General features: G+C 47.8%; 2 protein-coding genes across 2 annotated transcripts; both read left to right on the top strand.

Annotated features, from left to right (window-relative positions):
- Positions 1 to 8,406: 8,406 nt before the first annotated feature.
- Positions 8,407 to 9,437, top strand: LOC125535057. Its single transcript, XM_048698114.1, has 2 exons — positions 8,407 to 8,791; positions 9,135 to 9,437. The coding sequence occupies exons 1-2, from the start codon at positions 8,408 to 8,410 to the stop codon at positions 9,435 to 9,437; spliced, it is 687 nt and encodes a 228-aa protein (XP_048554071.1). The 5' UTR covers position 8,407.
- Positions 9,438 to 16,009: 6,572 nt separating this feature from the next.
- LOC125541036 lies at positions 16,010 to 17,435 on the top strand. The gene is made up of 2 exons (XM_048704532.1): positions 16,010 to 16,393; positions 16,665 to 17,435. Exons 1-2 carry the CDS (start codon positions 16,029 to 16,031, stop codon positions 16,966 to 16,968), a joined length of 669 nt encoding a protein of 222 aa, XP_048560489.1. The 5' UTR covers positions 16,010 to 16,028; the 3' UTR covers positions 16,969 to 17,435.
- The last annotated feature ends 211 nt before the right edge of the window (positions 17,436 to 17,646 follow it).

Genomic DNA, 17,646 nt, shown 5'->3' with positions numbered 1-17,646 from the left:
GTGTCCTGCCACTTTTGTCCTTGGTATCCGAATTATCAGGGTTCTTTGATAAGTTGTTACTACGAGCTAGCCAGCTGTCTTCTCCCGTGCAAAAGCGGGTCATGAGTGTCGTGAGGGCTGCCATAGATTTCGGCTTTTCCTGTCCCAGGTGCCGGACAAGTCACTCGTCACGGATGTTATGCTTGAAGGTTGCTAGGTCCTCTGCGTCCGGACAGTCGACTATCTGGTTTTTCTTTGTTAGGAACCGTGTCCAGAATTGCCTGGCCGATTCCTCTAGCTGCTGAATTATGTGGCTTAAGTCGTCGGCATCCGGTGGTCGCACGTAAGTGCCCTGGAAATTGTCAAGGAATGCGGTTTCCAGGTCCTCCCAAGAACCGATTGAGTCTGCTGGCAAGCTGTTAAGCCAATGCCGGGCCGGTCCTTTAAGTTTGAGCGGGAGGTATTTGATGGCGTGTAGATCATCGCCGCGTGCCATGTGGATGTGAAGGAGATAATCCTCGATCCATACCACCGGATCTGTTGTGCCATCGTATGATTCGATGTTTACGGGTTTGAAACCCTCTAGGATTTTATGATCCATTACTTCATCCGTGAAGCATAGCGGGTGTGCGGCGCCTCTGTACTGGGCTATATCACGACGCAGCTCGGAAGAGCTATGTCTGTTGTGTTCGGCCCGGCCGGATTTGTTGTATCCGGAGTGAAGATCATTGTCACATGCCGTAGGGCGCCTGCGCGATCCGTAGATCGATCTTGTTTGTCTTGCCTTATCCTCCAGTACGTCTCGGAGGTCTGGCGCATTTTCCCGTGCCTTAGTTGAGCGACGTCGGGGCATGGCTTGGGTGGAGGGCCGAGAGGCTTCTCTGTCGCGGCCGCGAGGTGGCCGGTCTGCCATGTCGTGCGCTAGTGATGTAGGTGCTTCCCCCTCTGATCGGGGTAGCGGCCTGTGCTTTGGGTAACTCTTGGAGGGGCGTTCGAGTTCATACTCTTCGGCCGCAAGGACTTCAGTCCATCTGTCAGCTAGCAAATCTTGGTCAGCTCTAAGTTGTTGCTGCTTTTTCTTGAGGCTGCTTGCCGTGGCTAAAAGCCTGCGTTCGAAACGCTCTTGTTCGTCGGGGTCTGATGGTACGATGAATTCGTCGTCATCGAGGCTTGCCTCGTCTTCGGAGGGAGGCATATAGTTATCATCCTCGACCTCTCGGTCTGCCGCTCTCTCATGAGGGCTGGCTTCTCCATCTTCCTGTGCCGAATCTTGCTGGGGTGGTTGTTCTTCTGCGCTATCCGGGGTAGTATTATCTCCCGTGCCGGAATCACCGTTTTTGCTTTGGCGGGATTTAGAGCGGCGTCGCTGACGCCGACGCTTTGGCTGTTTCTTGGAGGTGTCATCCCCCGTTGTTCCATCGCCATCTCCATCTTTTGGAGTATCCACCATATATATGTCATATGACGAGGTGGCCTTCCAGCGCCCTACAGGTGCTGGTTCCTGTTCGTCTCCTACATCGTCGTCCATACCGTCGATGTCTTCAGAGCCGAAGTCAAGCATGTCGGTTAAATCGTCGACAGTGGCTACAAAGTGGGTGGTGGGTGGGCTTTGAACTTCTTCATCGTCCGTATCCCATCCTCGTTGACCGTAATCCGGCCAGGGCTCTCCTGATAAAGAGAGAGACTTGAGAGAATTCAAGATGTCGCCAAAAGGCGAGTGCTGAAAGATGTCCGCGGCGGTGGACTCCATTATCGGCGCCCAATCGGATTCGATTGGCGGGGGCGCGGGGGGTTCGGAGTCCGGGGAGGAGTCCGGATCCTCGGAGTCATGGGTCATGCAGAGTGCGGGGCTGGCGCTCGGCTCGATCGCCTTTGAGATCGCAGCCCCCGAGGTGACGTCCAACCGCTCATCCTCGATTGGCGCAATAGGCTCCGAGTTAGGGGTTGGAACCGGTGCGTGTGCGGCCACCAGGACACTGTCCGGAGGCAGAGCTAGATCATGCCCCTCGAGATAGTGCGGCGCACTTGGCCGTGGCTCGAACCCGTCGAAGATCAAGTCTCCGCGGATGTCAGCCATGTAGTTTAAGCTTCCAAACCTGACTTGATGGCCAGGGGCGTAGCTTTCGATCTGCTCCAGGTGGCCAAGCGAATTGGCCCACTGTGCGAAGCCGCCGAAGACGAAGATCTGTCCGGGGAGAAAAGTCTCACCCTGGACCTCATCGTTGTTGATGATCAAGGGAGCCATCGGGCCTAAAGGCGACGACACAGAGGAACTCTCAATGAAAGCACCAATGTCGGTGTCAAAACCGGCGGATCTCGGGTAGGGGGTCCCGAACTGTGCGTCAAGGCCGGATGGTAACAGGAGACAAGGGACACGATGTTTTTACCCAGGTTCGGGCCCTCTCGATGGAGGTAATACCCTACTCCTGCTTGATTAATATTGATGATATGGGTAGTACAAGAGTAGATCTACCACGAGATCAAGGAGGCTAAACCCTAGAAGCTAGCCTATGGTATGATTGTTGTATATGGAGTTGATGCCCTACGGACTACAACCCTCCGGTTTATATAGACACCGGATAGGGTTAGGGTTACAGAGAGTCGGTTACAATGGTAGGAGATCTTGAATATCCGCATCACCAAGGTTGCCTTCCACGCCAAGGAAAGTCCCATCCGGACACGGGACGAAGTCTTCAATCTTGTATCTTCATAGTCCTGGAGTCCGGCTGAAGGTATAGTCCGGCTACTCGAACACCCCCTAATCCAGGACTCCCTCAACCACGGAGCCATAGTCCATTGTGGTGAAGCTTCGTGGTTTTGTTGGGAGCCTCCGATTAAGTTGTGGAGATTGCCCCAACCTTGTTTGTAAAGGTTCGGTTGCCGCCTTCAAGGGCACCAATAGTGAAATCACGGCGTCTCGCATTGTGTGAGGGCGTGAGGAGAATACGGTGACCCTAGTGGCTTCTTGGGGAGCATTGTGCCTCCACACCGCTATAATGGAGACGTACTTCCCCTCAAAAGGAAGGAACTTCGGTAACACATCCTCGTCTTCACCGGATCCACTCTTGGTTATCTCTTACCTTTACTTGTGCAAGCTCTTTAGTGTTACTTCTCTTGCTTGCTTGTATGCTTGTTGCTATTGCATCATATAGGTTGCTCACCTAGTTGCACATCTAGACAACCTACTTTGATGCAAAGTTTAATTTGGTAAAGAAAAGTAAAAACTGGTGGTTGCCTATTCACCTCCCCCCCTCTAGTCAACCATATCGATCCTTTCAGCTCTGGAGGATTATGCCATCAGTAGATAATCTACCAGGACCTAAGGCTTCTCCATCCGGCCACGGCTACAGCCGCGTCCACATCGCCGTGGATGCTCCGCCATATCCGCCTGGACGAGCGCATGCTCTTTATCACCAACCTCTTGTTTAGCCACGATGCCACGGTGGCCACCAGGCTGCTTGAAGCCACAAACGACATGCTTGAGCACACATCACGATGTTGGGGGGCACACCCGACAGCGACACAATGCAACGCGTCATGGCGGCGTTCATGGAGGCGTTGGCGCGATGCTAGCTCCCGGCATGGGCTGGCCTGTGCAGGGCACTGCTCCTACCCCGTGCGGCGCCCACGCCACCATCGCACCCTATACCATGCAATCAAATTGGCAGATAGAGTGCAAAATAATGGAACAAAATTGACAGAAAGATGAACAATGTGCAAGTAGCAACCTCAAAATACGAGGACTACTCGTTTTGAAGTTTCAGAAGAGTTGATCTCAGAAAACTTCAATTGAACGCAAGGCCGAGTAGCAATGTACCCGGATCAGCAGCCTGATTTTTAGATGGTGTAGCTGGCAAATCTTCAAATCTAGTCCCCAAGAAGGAAATCAAGAGCAGATCATGAAGTTAATATACAGAGCTTCCAGAAATCACACATTCACCTACATCCAAAATGAAGCCTCCACCTGCCAAATGTCCCAAAGGCAGTATGTAAGGCAGCGGAATGGATGATCAAATCATAAAACACAATCTAGTATTTACCAGCGATTCAGTATCCTGCACGTCGGACTGGATCTCAGAGAGCCTCTGCTTCATCTTGTCTGCTTGGATCTCACCATGTAAGACGAAACCAACAACAGTGAATAGAAATAGGCACGGGAAGAGAGGGTGGTGATCTTGGCGAAGACCTCGCAGACGCAGAGTCGCGGTACTGGCGCTCGTAGCCCTGGAACACCTCGCTGATTATGATTGCTCCTCTTGATCGCCTTTCATGGCATGTATTAAAGATAAATGGTAGCTAACCAGACCTGGCCGTTGCCACCGCCGAGAGGAGGTTGAGTAGTCAGCCGTTTGCGTAGGTGAAAGCTGCTATGTACGTCCTTGATCCATCGCCCGCCGTCCAGGATCGACCCATGCACTTGAGACAATACTGGGCGTGCATCGAAGCAGACTTCATGGCTATGTCCCGGATCCACCGCCCTCTGCCCTGCTTGACCCATCCACAGGAATCAACACCGGACGCACCAGCTCGTCGTCGATGCCGATGAGCTGTTTCATTGCGAGGTCAAGGGGGGCCGTGGAAGGGCCGCACTGGTGCCTGTGCTACGCGCTACTCGCTAGCGGCGTCAACTGGGAAGGGGCGGCTAGGGTTTGAACAGGGAGGAGGAGACACGGCTTGCGTGGATTTTTCGTTGCTTGCGTGCGTGGGTATGACGGTTTTGCTGGTTCTTTCGCCGGATCGCATGAGGGTGGGACCACGTAATTAAGAAGAATGAATCACGTTTGGGGTGGAACGTACGCAGGGAAAACCAACAGCGCACGGGAGGGAGGCTCGACGAAGGGTTCGACGACGTAAGACGGGAAACGGAACGATGCGTTTCTTTTAGGTATTATATTAATTATTAATTAATAATAATAATAATAATTAGAGAATTAAAGATTAGAGATAGAGATTAGAGATTAGGGATTATTTCTTTCCTGAAAATCTATTATTTGTTTCCTAAAGCAATTGCATTAATGAGAGAGATCCGTTGATTTGGCTAAGGTAGGAAAGAATCTATTATTTGTTTGCTAAAGCAAATTGCATTAATGGGAGAGATCCATTGATTTGGTTAAGGTAGGAAAGAATCTATTATTTGTTTCCTAAAGCAAATTACATTAATGAGAGAGATTCGTTGATTTTGCTAAGGTAGGAAAGAATCTATTATTTGTTTGCTAAAGCAAATTGCATTAATGGGAGAGATCCGTTGATTTGGCTAAGGTAGGAAAGAATCTATTATTTGTTTCCTAAAGCAAATTGCATTAATGAGAGAGATTCGTTGATTTGGCTAAGGTAGGAAAGTTAGATCCGTGATCTTTTGTCATTAGGAAAGTGTTGAAAATAAACCGTACCGGACTACCAACTCCTCCATTAGGGTTTTTTCGCTGGTTAATTTTCGTAGGTTTTTTTCGCCGGATTGTCTTGGGTGCGATCGGAGGTTAGGCCCTGGAATGTGTGAGGGCGGGTGGGGGCTTCGGTACGCGGTTTTTTCAGTTCGTGGCTGCTCAGTGTGAGGTGGGACGAGGTACCAAAAAAACCCATAGGAGGTGGGACGAAAAAAACCCTGGAAGCGAGACTACCAACTGCTCTATTAGGAGTAGAGATAATAGTGAGGAATAGTTATTCTTCACCCCCCCCCCCTCTATTTTACCATCAATGCACCATAATTTTACGTTCCGTAAGTTTTGTCTAATTTCCGACGCAAAAAGGGACCGTAAAAAAATCGTCGTAAAAAATATTTTATGTTATGTAAAATTACAAATGTAAAAACAGTCTAAAATACACATAAACTGCAAATTTTTTTGTCTTATGACCTATATTTTTTATTTTCTTATGTCAAATTTTACGTAGTGAATCAATAAAAATGTAAATATTTGAATTTTAAACGTAATTTAATTATGAAATGATCGTAAGATTATCTCAGGTGAAGAATAATTGTTCTGCATGCTGGATGATGAATAGTAACAATAGGATTGATCTTTTTTAAAGCTCCAATTCATAGCCTTGGCAATTGCTGCCGCAAGAAGTAATCTGCAAAACCGGATGCACATTCATGGATGCCGCTTGTATGCAAATTGAATGACCAGTAAGCTCATTCCTTAGAAATACTCCAAGAGAAGCTTTGTCTGCTGCCACAATAGGATTGAATGCCGCATCAACATAGGATGATAAACCTGTAGGCAGTTAGGCAAATTTGTACTTGGGGAAGATTTGGAGTAAGAGTCAGCAAGGAGCTTATCTTCATCCCAAAGTTTAGAATTGGGTTTTCAAAGATTGCTAATATGCTAGGATAGCTCCCTCCAAATTAGGCTTAAGATGACCATGGATATTTCCCCATCATTTGCACCAAGGACTAGTCCATATGCAAGTGTTGCCATTAACAATTGGAAGTTGACAAGATTTTAGAATAAGAGGAAGAATTTTAATAATAGAGGCCTAAAAAGTAGACTTGGGAGCACAAGAGTTAGGTTTCCAAATAGAAGAACTATAGAAAAATATGGCTCTAAGGATGTTGGCAATCAAGGAGGAAGGGTTATCGATAATTCTCCAAGCAGCCATAGTCACCAAAGATATATTCATAAGGGACAAATCTCTAATACCCCCCCCCCCCCATGCGTAGGTTTTAAAATGTCCTCCCAAGCTCTAGATTTCAGCCCACCAAAATTCTCTTACAATTGAAGTAAGTTTTGCTATGCTACATTTGCTCAAGAGAATATATAGTTGACATGTAGTAAACATGCAAAGAAGCAAAAACTTATTTAATGAGGATGAGTCTACCTGCATGTGGTTTAGGTTTAAACTTGTTAATAATAAAGTTGTAGGTTGCAGCTCTATTCCTACTCGGGGGAATGAGATGGTGACCAAGGTGAATAGTACCAAGGTCCATATTTGGAGCAGGAAAAATATTTTAAATTAAATTCCTATCCGCGTGTTTACTAAATAAGATGACATATTTATTCCAGTTAGGGGTTTGACCCAAGACAAAATTGAACTGATTAATTATGCGAGCAATAGGATTAGCATCATTGTTATTTGCCTTACCACAAACAATCAGATCATCGGCGAACATCAATGAGTGGATAGGGGTACAAGAGGGGCCCAACTGAATGCCACTGAAATGATTGACATTTAAAGGCTCCTGCATGGAAAGCAACAATTTGTTGGCAGCGAGAATAAAAAGGTATGGAAACAGAGACAACCTTGTCGGATACCTCGAGACCCCCTAAAGTTGTCGAACAATGTTAACTACAAAGGTGGCAGAGGATTTGCATTCAAATATCAGATGCGCAAAATGACCATGCAACCCTTTACATAGCAACACCCTCCTGATGAAGCTCCACTCTATCCTATCAAAGACTTCAGCAAGATCTATTGAAGCGTTAAGGCTTTGTGTTTCCAGGGAGGTAGCTGAAATGAGTGAGCGTTTTCCTGGGCAACAATAATATTATTGGCAAGTCTCCTACCTTGAATAAAAGCTTTGCTGAGATTCATCGTTCATGTATATATGTGATCAGGGAGGAGTACATTACAAATGCTAATGAGTCTAAACTCTTGAAGACTTTTGGCATTATCTTTTTTTTTCAAAATCAATGTAATATATGTTATTTTATCCGAGGGCGACTAATATACTCCCTCTGATCCATATTTTATCCGAGGGAATAGAAACCTCGGACCAACTTGGTTACAACATCATCAATCAATTTCCAAGCTGAGAGATAGAAAGCCACATTAAGGCCATCCGGTACTGAAGACGCATTATTCTTAGTTCCTTTGAGAACCTGTAGAATTTCTTCTTTGTCTGGCATGCCCTCAATAGGTTATTGCCAAGGCGTGAAAGAACATAATGATAACTAGGCAAATTAGAGGAAAAAAAAACAATATCACCAGGATTGCAAAACATGTTATTGTTATGGTCAAGGATCACACTATTCTATTTTGCTAAAAAAGAAAAAGGATCACACTATTCTTTTTTCTCCTTTTGTGAGAACTAAAAATAAGTGGTGTTCCTACCCCCTTTGGTCGCCCAATGCCCGCCCTTTGACTGAACCTGCGAAATTCCAGGCGGATGAATATTACAGCAAACACACTAATATACGTCCCTACTCCATCAAAGTTCAAAACAAATTACTTGAATTCTACCGTTCGGGCACTCACCACCGCACTCATCAAAGTTTAGAACCCGAACCCGCTAGAGAAAATGGGTCAGAACAGAACCCGCAAACGAAAGAGCTCGCCGGAAAACCCCATTCCGTGCTCGCTCGTCGCTAATGCTAATCTCCGTTTCCCACAAACCCCCCGCCCCCCTCGCCGCGCCAACCCAGGCACTCCGACTCCGCCCCTTTCGAAGCTTCGAGAAGCTTCCAGGAGCCAGGGTTTCCCGTGCCGATCGATGGCCGTCGCCGACGCGGTGCTTCCCTCGCTGCCCCCGCCGGCGCGGACCGTCGTCGTGGTGCTGGCGCTCGTGCGCTTCGCCCTCGCTCCGATGCTGGCGCTGGGGCGCGTCCTCTGCGTCGCGGCGGGGGCCCTCCCCTACCTGTGGTTCGCGGCCGCGTGGGTCATCTCCGCGGCCTCGGCTGCGCAGGTCGTGGCGCGCCGCGCCTGGGGCGAGGGCTCCGCCCCCTTCCTCTTCCTCCAGGCCTTCACGTCCGGCGCTTACAAGGTCTGCGCCTACAGCTTCTTTATCTTGCTCGCGCTGGCCGCCCTGCTGCTGTGCGGCCTGTGCGTGGCGTACGCGATTGCAGTTCTATCTGGATCCGGTTCAGCATTCAAAAAGGTATATCATGTAAATCAACTCCCTCTGACATCTGTTCTGGCCGAACATGATATACCTTGTTGAATGCTGAACCGGATCCAGATAGAACTGCAATCGCGTACGCCACGCACAGGCCGCACAGCAGCAGGGCGGCCAGCGCGAGCAAGACAAGGAAGCTGTAGGAAATTGAGTAGGGCCAAGAAGATTTACATGATATATATATATATACGCTAGTGGATGAGTAGCAGTAGTGTTTCCATTTGAGTTCATCACTTTCATCTGCATCCTTCCATTTTCGAACCATTAATTCCATATATACTCATTCACATTCATGTGTTTTTGTTGAAATTGTTGTCCTTCTTAGCGCGCCGGGGAAATCGCGTGGGAGTCAGCTGCAAATCACTCGTTTAGGCTACCCCGTGCCGCGGTGCTTGGATTGATCACAGATGTGCCCTTCTTCCTGCTACTTGTGACTGGTCTTCTGTTGGCGATGATGTCACATGTGGAGGGATCAATATCTCAGGGAGAAATGGTTGGTTTAGTAGTCGCAGATGTGGGGATTTTTGGTATGCACGCGATATCTTGCATTCTCATCATTCCAGCTCTAGCACTTGGTGTCTGGAGGGAGGACCTGGCGGACCGGAAAGCACCATCGCAGTTTTGTTGAGGTATATACATATACCTTCCCCTTTGATTTGAAATATGCACATCGGTCATCAATTGAAAAGATCACATGACTCACAGATACATGGAATCATTTATCTTTTTCTTTTTTGCGAATGATGGAATCATTTATCTTAGTTTACTGCCTACTGGTGTTGATATTTGATAAGATGGAGTATTATTGTATATTATCCAACAAGGATTTTTCTATTTCCTCTAGTCATTGTATTAGCATTCATGATAAAATTGGGACCGTCATGGAACTTAAATTTGTGTGAGTAGACAACTGGTGCAGCTCCTACCATATGCTTTTGTTACGAAGTAATGATAATAAAATGATCAATTCCACGTATTAGAAAAGAGCAATAGTAATTGCTTACAGATTGCCATGCCTTGCTCTGTCCACTGGTCATCATAGTGTAATTCATGAGAATATGTGGGGCTTGTGAGCTCAAGATGGTTTCCATATGTGAAGTTCCTACTGATTAGGCAATCTTTTACCATCAGGTGTTCTGCAATTCAGTGGCTAGTTTTGAGCTAGCCACCATGTACATCGAATTTGCACCTTTGACTTTGAGGCACTCAGCCATCCAAATTAGGCTGTCATGCGGGCCAAGAAGAATTATGCCTCATATGCTGAGTTGCAATTGTTGTCCGTTCCCACTCTTGATCTAAATAATACCTCTCCCTGGTCTAGTTGCAGCGGCATTGTAGTGAGCCTTGCCATGTTGGTATACTACCACTACTACTACTGTACATAGATCAGTACATACAAATTTATAATTTAGTGTGCTTAATATTGATAGACATCTACACAACCGCATTCAAGTTCTAGTTTTCTGCAGCTTATCTGGTGGAACACTGGTTTCTTTATTAACAGACGTAACCCTGAATGGAATTACAAGAGCTGACTCTTTGCTGAAGTTTATGGCTGCTGATAAGTTCTGGGTTATACCTATAGTCATGACTGTAGATTGGTCCACTGGCCACTGCTAGTATCGCGTACTCCATGTGTTAGGAGCTCTGGTAATTCAACATTGTAGTGTTCTAGTGTTTAGTTGCTGCTGGGAAGTCTGGAGTACGTGACCATATAATGTGTTGTATATCACCCTGCGGAGGACAATGCTTTTCTAGTAGAATTCGCCATGTTCGCACTTATGTTGGATGGCTATCACTCTAATTTTTTGCAAGTCATTAGCCTTTGTGGCAGTCATCATAGAATGTTCCGTTTGCGGCGGATGTTAGGGCTTTGCAGTTTTGTGGAGTACCTTGTTTGTGTGTTGTGGGGGCGGCATGGCATGGGCCGAGCTCAAATGTTTGGTAGCTTAAACTCCAAAAAGGTAGGCGATGGTGGTATTAAATATATCACTACAAATGTTTAAACCGATGGGTTATCTGTGAGAAATGTTTTGATCTTGACTGTGATTCATGTGGAGTAAAATTTCCCTATATTGTTCTTCAGATTGTTGAAAGAGAATAAAAATTGGAGGAACTATGCATTAGAAAGAAAGACACTCAAATCTGTGAGAAATGTTTCAGAATTTTGCGTGGCGGTTATGTACGGAGAGTCTCCCAACGTGGAAGAACAAACAAAGACGAGGGCTTGAAGTATCAAGTCTGTGTCCGGTCTGTGCTGTGGAAACTGAAGATAATTTCCACCCTGTTCTTCGGTGCCTGCTGGCTCGTCAACTATATGAGGCCATGTCGGAGGTGTGGAAATTGCCAGCAATCGAAACGATTATGTACACAGGCAAAGAATGGTTATTTCAGCTCCTGGGAAAACTGGACCAAACCACACGCAGCATACTACTATTTACGTTCTGGAGGTGTTGGTATGTGCGTAATGAAGTGGTGCATCAGAAGCCTGCCCCACCAGTGAATGCATCATGCAGATTTCTTCAGAGCTACTTGGAGTCGCTCATTGCAATCAAAGTAAATGGAGATATGGACCCCCGGAAGGGCAAGATGAGCTGTTTACTCATTGCTAAACCCCCTCGAGTTTGTACAACAGAGCCAGAATTGAAGTGGGATCCGCCCAAGCGAGGATGGGAAAAACTGAACACTGATGGGTCCTACGACGCCGGTGGTTCTGCCGGATCAGATATGCATGATCCTACGAGATGAGGTGGGTGGTATTATCTTCTCTGCGTGTAGGCAGCTGTTTTCATGCCGGGATGCGCTGGAATCGGAGCTTACTGCATGTATGGAAGGACTGTCGTTGTCATTACAAAGAAGTGAAGCACCCATTGCTATGGAGATGGACTCGCTCATGGCTGTTTCCATGATCCAGGGGGAGGGAGTTGACAGATCAGTATATGCCTCCATAGTGAATGAGATCAAGTACCTTAGAACTTTGAGAGAGACGTGTATTACTCATGTATCCCGTAGCCAAAATAAAGCTAGTGATTGTTTAGCAAAGTTTGCTAGAGTTAGTCAAAGAACTGTGACGTGGCTACGATCGGGCCCTCCCAGTGTCCTAGATTTGGTGCAAGATGATTGTAAAGACCTTTTGAATGAGTAATACATGGTTTTTTCCCCGCAAAAAAACTTGTTCCATGTTTCTGGTGTGTTTTTTCTGGAGATTCTGACATTTTTATATTCCAAGTTTCTTTTGTGGACGGCATCATATATGCATGATAGACTATGGTCCATATTGTCAATTTTTCAGTTCGTTGCATTGAACTGCAGCAGCATCTTGAATCTACTTCTTGAAATTGCTGCGTTATCCCCAAAAGGAGGGTAGGGATGTAGGATCGAGCAGATAGATTATATTTTTAATAATATGAGCCGTATGCATCTTTCTGATACAGAGGTTGGGATAAACCCCCTTTTTGAAAAAAAAAAGGATCGAGCAGATCTGTCAGATGCTTCCTCAAAGAAAACAAAAGAGAAGTCAGTTGCTTTTGACAATAATTGTTTTCCTTTCCGGCTGGTTCTTCCTTAAAAATATACCTAATTGTGCAGCCATCATAGTTCGACCCTAGGCTCAAAATTCAGCTTTGCTAAAACCTTTTTCTCGCAAACAGGCGATCTTCTCTTCTATGCTCTAGCTTGGAACTTTTTTTTGAAACAAATGCAAAAGATTTGCCTCTTCAATTAAATAAGGGAGAGTAGAGTTTAGAGTATTTTACAAGGCACTCACAAATGCGGCATGGCAATTATTCGTACACTATGATGTTCCCTAGTTTATGTGCGCTGGCGGTCACCCAAAGTTTCTAAAATGTTGGTAAGAAGGATCGTCGGCGGCACGCTTTTATGGCGAAAAACGCGGGAATTTCTCTCGTTCCAAATGGCCCAAGAAATGAGCATGGTGAGGGAGGCCATTGCGTTTCGTTTAGGAATATTATCGTCGGTCCTTTTTGGCCACCACATGTTGACAACGGTTTTATCCAAGTGCCACTCGGAGGTGTCCACGTGTGCAAGTCTAAGCTTTTTTATGATCAATCTTCAAAGCCTAAGCATGTAGCGACACTTGAAGAAGAGATGTGTCCCTGTTTCTTGTTCCCTCTTGCAAAGCGGGCAGAGGCCACAGTTTGGCCAACCACGCTTCTCCAGACGATCGGATGTCCAAATCCTATCTTGAAAAGCCAACCAAACAAAGAATTTAACCTTTGGAGGTGCCCAAGCCTTTCAAACCATGCGGTCCATGGGGGAGAGGGTCAAACCTAGAAACTGAGCCTTGTAGGCAGAGCTCGCCGTGTATATCCCGTCGTTCGTATGCTTCCAAATGATATCATCTTCTGCTTGCATATCAAGGCGGAAGTCATGCACGAGCATCCAAAGGTTGAAGAATTCCGAGATGTGGTTGACAGATATAGTGGTGTCTTGCTTCATTTCGAGGATCCAAGCATTCCCCTTAAGAGCCTCACGCACCCTCCAATTCTTTTTTTAGGCCTAAAAAATTAGCGGTGCAATGTCCTTGGGTTTGCGACCAAGAAGTCAAGGGGAGTCCCAAAAAGGCATTTTGGCGCCATCCCAGATGGTGATAGTCGTAGATGCATAGAAGAACTCGAAGTTCTCTTCAATGCAGGGGTTGCCAAGACCAACCCAAAGTTTTCAGGACTCCTTCCATTCAAACCACAACCATCGCAACCGCAATGCCCTTGCAAACTTTTCGGTATTGAGCACCCTAAGGCCACCGTACTCCTTTGATCTACAAACCGCATTCCAGTTGACCTTACATTTGGCTTGCGTGGTCTTTTTCGCACAAAGCTCTCTCAAGCTTGTTGAGGCTATCCAGAGTGCTAGGGGGCACGATGAGAGGTGTGATAAAAACACCATTTGGGAGGAAATGACCGACTTGACAAGGGCGTTCGCAGAAGATAATACAAGGGAGCTTTCAAAAGCTAATATAAGGGAACAGACTTACAATCAGGGGACTGGATTTTCCCCCCGTAATGGTAGCTGGCGAGCATCCACTATATATAGAAGCGATGGCAAGCGAATCATCTTTGCTGTCGGTTGATAATGTAACTGCAATGCCGCCTCAAGAAACTGCCACCTCTCCCCTCTCCCTCTCCCTCTCAACTAGAACTAGGCGAACATTTGCAAATGCCATTCTCCCTGGTGAACGTTCGCCAGTTATGGGCGTCCTTTAAAAAATACTTTCATTTGAATCATCCGAAGTCCAAAGGCTCTAGTTCATCTTCCATGTCCAACTCAAACCCTACACCCTCCAAAGTGGAGCCAGCACGCTGCACTGTCTCCGCCTCTCCGATGAGGTTATGGTGAGCCCTCGCCCACGATGCCTCTACCAGCCGCAGCGTCGCTGACTTGAGCTCGGCGGCCATAAACCCTAACGACAATGAGAGCAAAAATAAACAAAACCACCCGCATCACCGAATCCTCTTCAAAGCCTGCGTCGGCGAGGCCTCGTCGGGACGCCGCAGCTGGCCACGTCGCTCCGCCTCGTTGTTCCGCTTCATCTTGAGGATTCAACCGAAGCTAAAAAAAATCTACGGTCAAGCGCACTAATACAAATACTACTCCAAAGTTCAAGATAAAAAAACTTCAATTCTACTCCCTCCTTCCTACTATAATACAAGAGCATTTTTGACACTAAGTGTATGAGCGTGCTTAGTGGTCAAAAACGCTCACACATTTAGTGTAAAAAACACTCTTTTATTATGTGGCACTTAGTGTAAAAAACGTTCTTATATTATGAGACTAAGGGAGTAACATTACACTCACCATTTCAGCATGCTCGATTAGAACCGTAAGAGCATCTCCAGCCGTTCAACCTCCTAGGGCGCCGAAAAAGAGAGCCGCCTGGGGGTGAGCCGGCGCTAGATTGGCGCGTGGGGGCGACTTTGTTCCCAGTCGTCGGCCCATAAGTTGCCCTGAGTTCGGCGATGTTCCGTACAGATATATGAAAACTCGACGATTTTGGCACGAACTCGGTGAAACTTCATTAAAATTTGTACAAAAAATATGAAAACATGCAAACTACGCCTAAACTACGCCTAGCCGCTACCGCGCGCCGTCGTCTTCTACATGCCGAGAAGCCTGTAGAAAAGGTATAGTCACCGCCGTCACCATCATCGTCGTCGTCGTCGTCGCGTGCCTCGCCTGTGCCATCGTCGTCCCTGCTGCAGCCCTAGCCAGGGTCGCCGACACGCGGTGGGGCGCTGGACGGCCCGGCCTCGTCATCATCGCTGTCGAGGATGATGACGCCACCCTCCTCGCGCCCGCGGCGCCGGGCCTGGAGCTCAGCGTCGAGGGTGCGGCCTGGCACGCCCCACCACTCGCGCCGCCCGTCGGCGTTGAGGCGGCCTCGCGGGATGACGCCGTTGGTGGAGGCGATCTGCTCCTCGCGGCGGCGTTGGAAGTACATGGTCCAGAGGGTGTGGCTGTCGGCGGCATAGCGCGGCTCGTTCCGCTGCTCCTTTATCAGGGATGAGTGGATGCGGAGGGGTTGCTTTCTGCGCTGGAGAGAGGGAAAATGAGAGCTGTGGCGTTCATCGGCGGGGAGGTCACCTTTTATAGCCGCAGTTGGGGCGGCGATGGGCTGCATGCCGGCGACGCGTAACGGGACAAGGTGGGACGCGCGTCGCGGCGCGTTCACTGCGCCGCCCGTGAGGCATCAATTGAGGCTGACCGGCGCGGCAGCGCGGCAGTCTTCGCATTGATTCCCACGGGAACCGAGGCAATGAGGGCGATGAAGCTGTCTCGCTGGCTCGGCGGACCCATCCTCTTTCGCGCCAAAAACGCTCGCCCCGGCGTCTCCAGGCGCCCCAGCGTGCCGGGTTCGGCCTGGATCCGCCGACACTAGTTTCGGTCCAAACTAACGAAAAACAGTCTTCTAAGGACGCGACTAGACCGATTTTTGGGTATCGGTACGGAAAAATTGTCGGGGAAGGTCTATTGAAGACGCAGCTGGAGATGCTGTAAGCATGCTCGGTTAGAACCGGAGTCCACTAGTAGAAACTGAACCCGGAAGCGGCACAGCTCACCGGAAACCCCCCCTCCAGACTCCCGTGCTCGTCGCTAATCCCCATTTCCCACAAACCCGTCTGCCCCTCGCTGCGCAGCCCAACCACTCCGCCCCCATCGAGTGCGAGAAGCTTCGAGGAGCTAGGGTTTCCCGTACCGATCGATGGCCGTCGCCGACGCGGTGCTTCCCTCACCGCCGCCCCCGCCGGCGCGGATCGTCGTCGTGATGCTGCTGCTCTTGCGCTTCGCCCGCGTCCTACGCGTCGCGGCGGGGGCCCTCACCTACGTGTGCTCGTCGGTCGCGTGTGTCTCCTCCGGGGCCGCGGCTGCGCTGCTCGTCGCGCACCGCGCCTGGGGCACGCGCTCCGGCCCCTTCCTGTTCCTCCAGGCGCTCATGTACGGGGGTCTCAAGGTCTGCGTCCTCAGCGTCCTTGCGTCGTTCTCGCTTGCCGTCCTGATGGTGTGCGTCCAGCGCGTGGCATACGAGATTGCAGTTCGAACTGGATCCACTTCGGAATACAATAAGGTGTCGTGCGAATTAACAAACTCCCTGTGATCTTTATTCCGGTCCAATTGCAGCAGTATATAGGCAAGTGTTATGATTATGATCTTCGGAGTAATTCAGTTGCCATATATATTGTTGTCAAATTAATTTCGTGCTTCAGGTTGTCCTGAACTCCTGATGAGCAGTAGTAGTTTTTTTCCATGTGTGTTCACCACTTCATTTGCATCCTACCATTTCCGAACCATTCAATATATACTACGTATGGTTTTGTTGAAATTGCTCTCCTCCTCAAAGCCGCTTCATACCAATCAAGCGGGAGCCGCTTTCACACTTGTTTAGGCTTCCGCGCACCGCGGTGCTTGGAGTGGCCGTGGATGTGGCTTTCTTCCTGCTAACGGTCGCTGGTCTTCTGGTAGCGACGATGTCGCCGCACGTGGAGGGTTCGAAATCTCATGGTCAAATGGCCGGTTCCGTGATCATGGAAGTGGGGTTATTTGGTATGCTTGTGACAGCTTGCTTTGTTACCATCCCAGCGTTCGTTCTGCATGCCTGGAGGAATGACCAGGCGGAATGGAAAGCACGGTCACAGTGCTGTTGAGGTATACCTCCCCCTTTGCTTTGCTCCCCTGTTTCTGTGAGCCATATGATCATTTCTATTACTATCTGCATATTTTGTTGTAGCCTCCTAATAGCATGAAAACAGTCCTCCAGTGTTTTTAATTAATTATTGCCTACTGGTGTTGATATTTGTTAAGATGGAGAATCATTGTATATAAAACCAATAATGAGGTTTTTGCTATTTCCTTTGCTCATTGCATACTAAATTGGGATTGGCATTGATCTTAAATTGTGCAAGTAGCCAACGAATGCAGTTCTACCGTATGCATTTGTTATGAAGTGATGATAATAAAAATGATCAGTTGCACATATTAGAAAAAAGCAAATTAATTGCCTATGGTCCATCGTTCACTGTGATCGTTGTATCTTTGCAGCGAGTGAGATATAACAATGTTTGCATGCTTCCAAACTGTTTGCAAGCACCTTTCTTGAGTTTTCTTGTCATTGCTAATTTCTCCATTGAAACCAATGGAAAGACCCAAAGTTTTGAAGTTTTGGCTATGGCATACGAGTCTACTCTTCTTAGCTGCATTTGGTATTTATGACTTTGTGCCATGTTCCCTCACTCTGGTAAAATAAGTGAACTGTTTTTTTCAGGGGTATGCAAATTGCATACCATGGCTTTATAGAAGGCAGAGGTAAATGTACAAGAAATATC

The sequence above is a fragment of the Triticum urartu genome, chromosome 2 (assembly GCF_003073215.2).
Source record: "Triticum urartu cultivar G1812 chromosome 2, Tu2.1, whole genome shotgun sequence".
Classification (NCBI taxonomy): Eukaryota; Viridiplantae; Streptophyta; class Magnoliopsida; order Poales; family Poaceae; genus Triticum; species Triticum urartu.
Note: the sequence above shows the minus strand (reverse complement) of the source record. Positions and strands in the feature narration are given on the sequence as shown.

Coding starts and splice junctions, on each gene's coding strand:
- LOC125535057 (XM_048698114.1), top strand. CDS start 8,408: ATGGCCGTCGCCGACGCGGTGCTTCCCTCGCTGCCCCCGCCGGCGCGG. Junction 8,792..9,134: donor CCGGTTCAGCATTCAAAAAG/GTATATCATGTA, acceptor TGTCCTTCTTAG/CGCGCCGGGGAAATCGCGTG.
- LOC125541036 (XM_048704532.1), top strand. CDS start 16,029: ATGGCCGTCGCCGACGCGGTGCTTCCCTCACCGCCGCCCCCGCCGGCG. Junction 16,394..16,664: donor ACTTCGGAATACAATAAGGT/GTCGTGCGAATT, acceptor TCCTCCTCAAAG/CCGCTTCATACCAATCAAGC.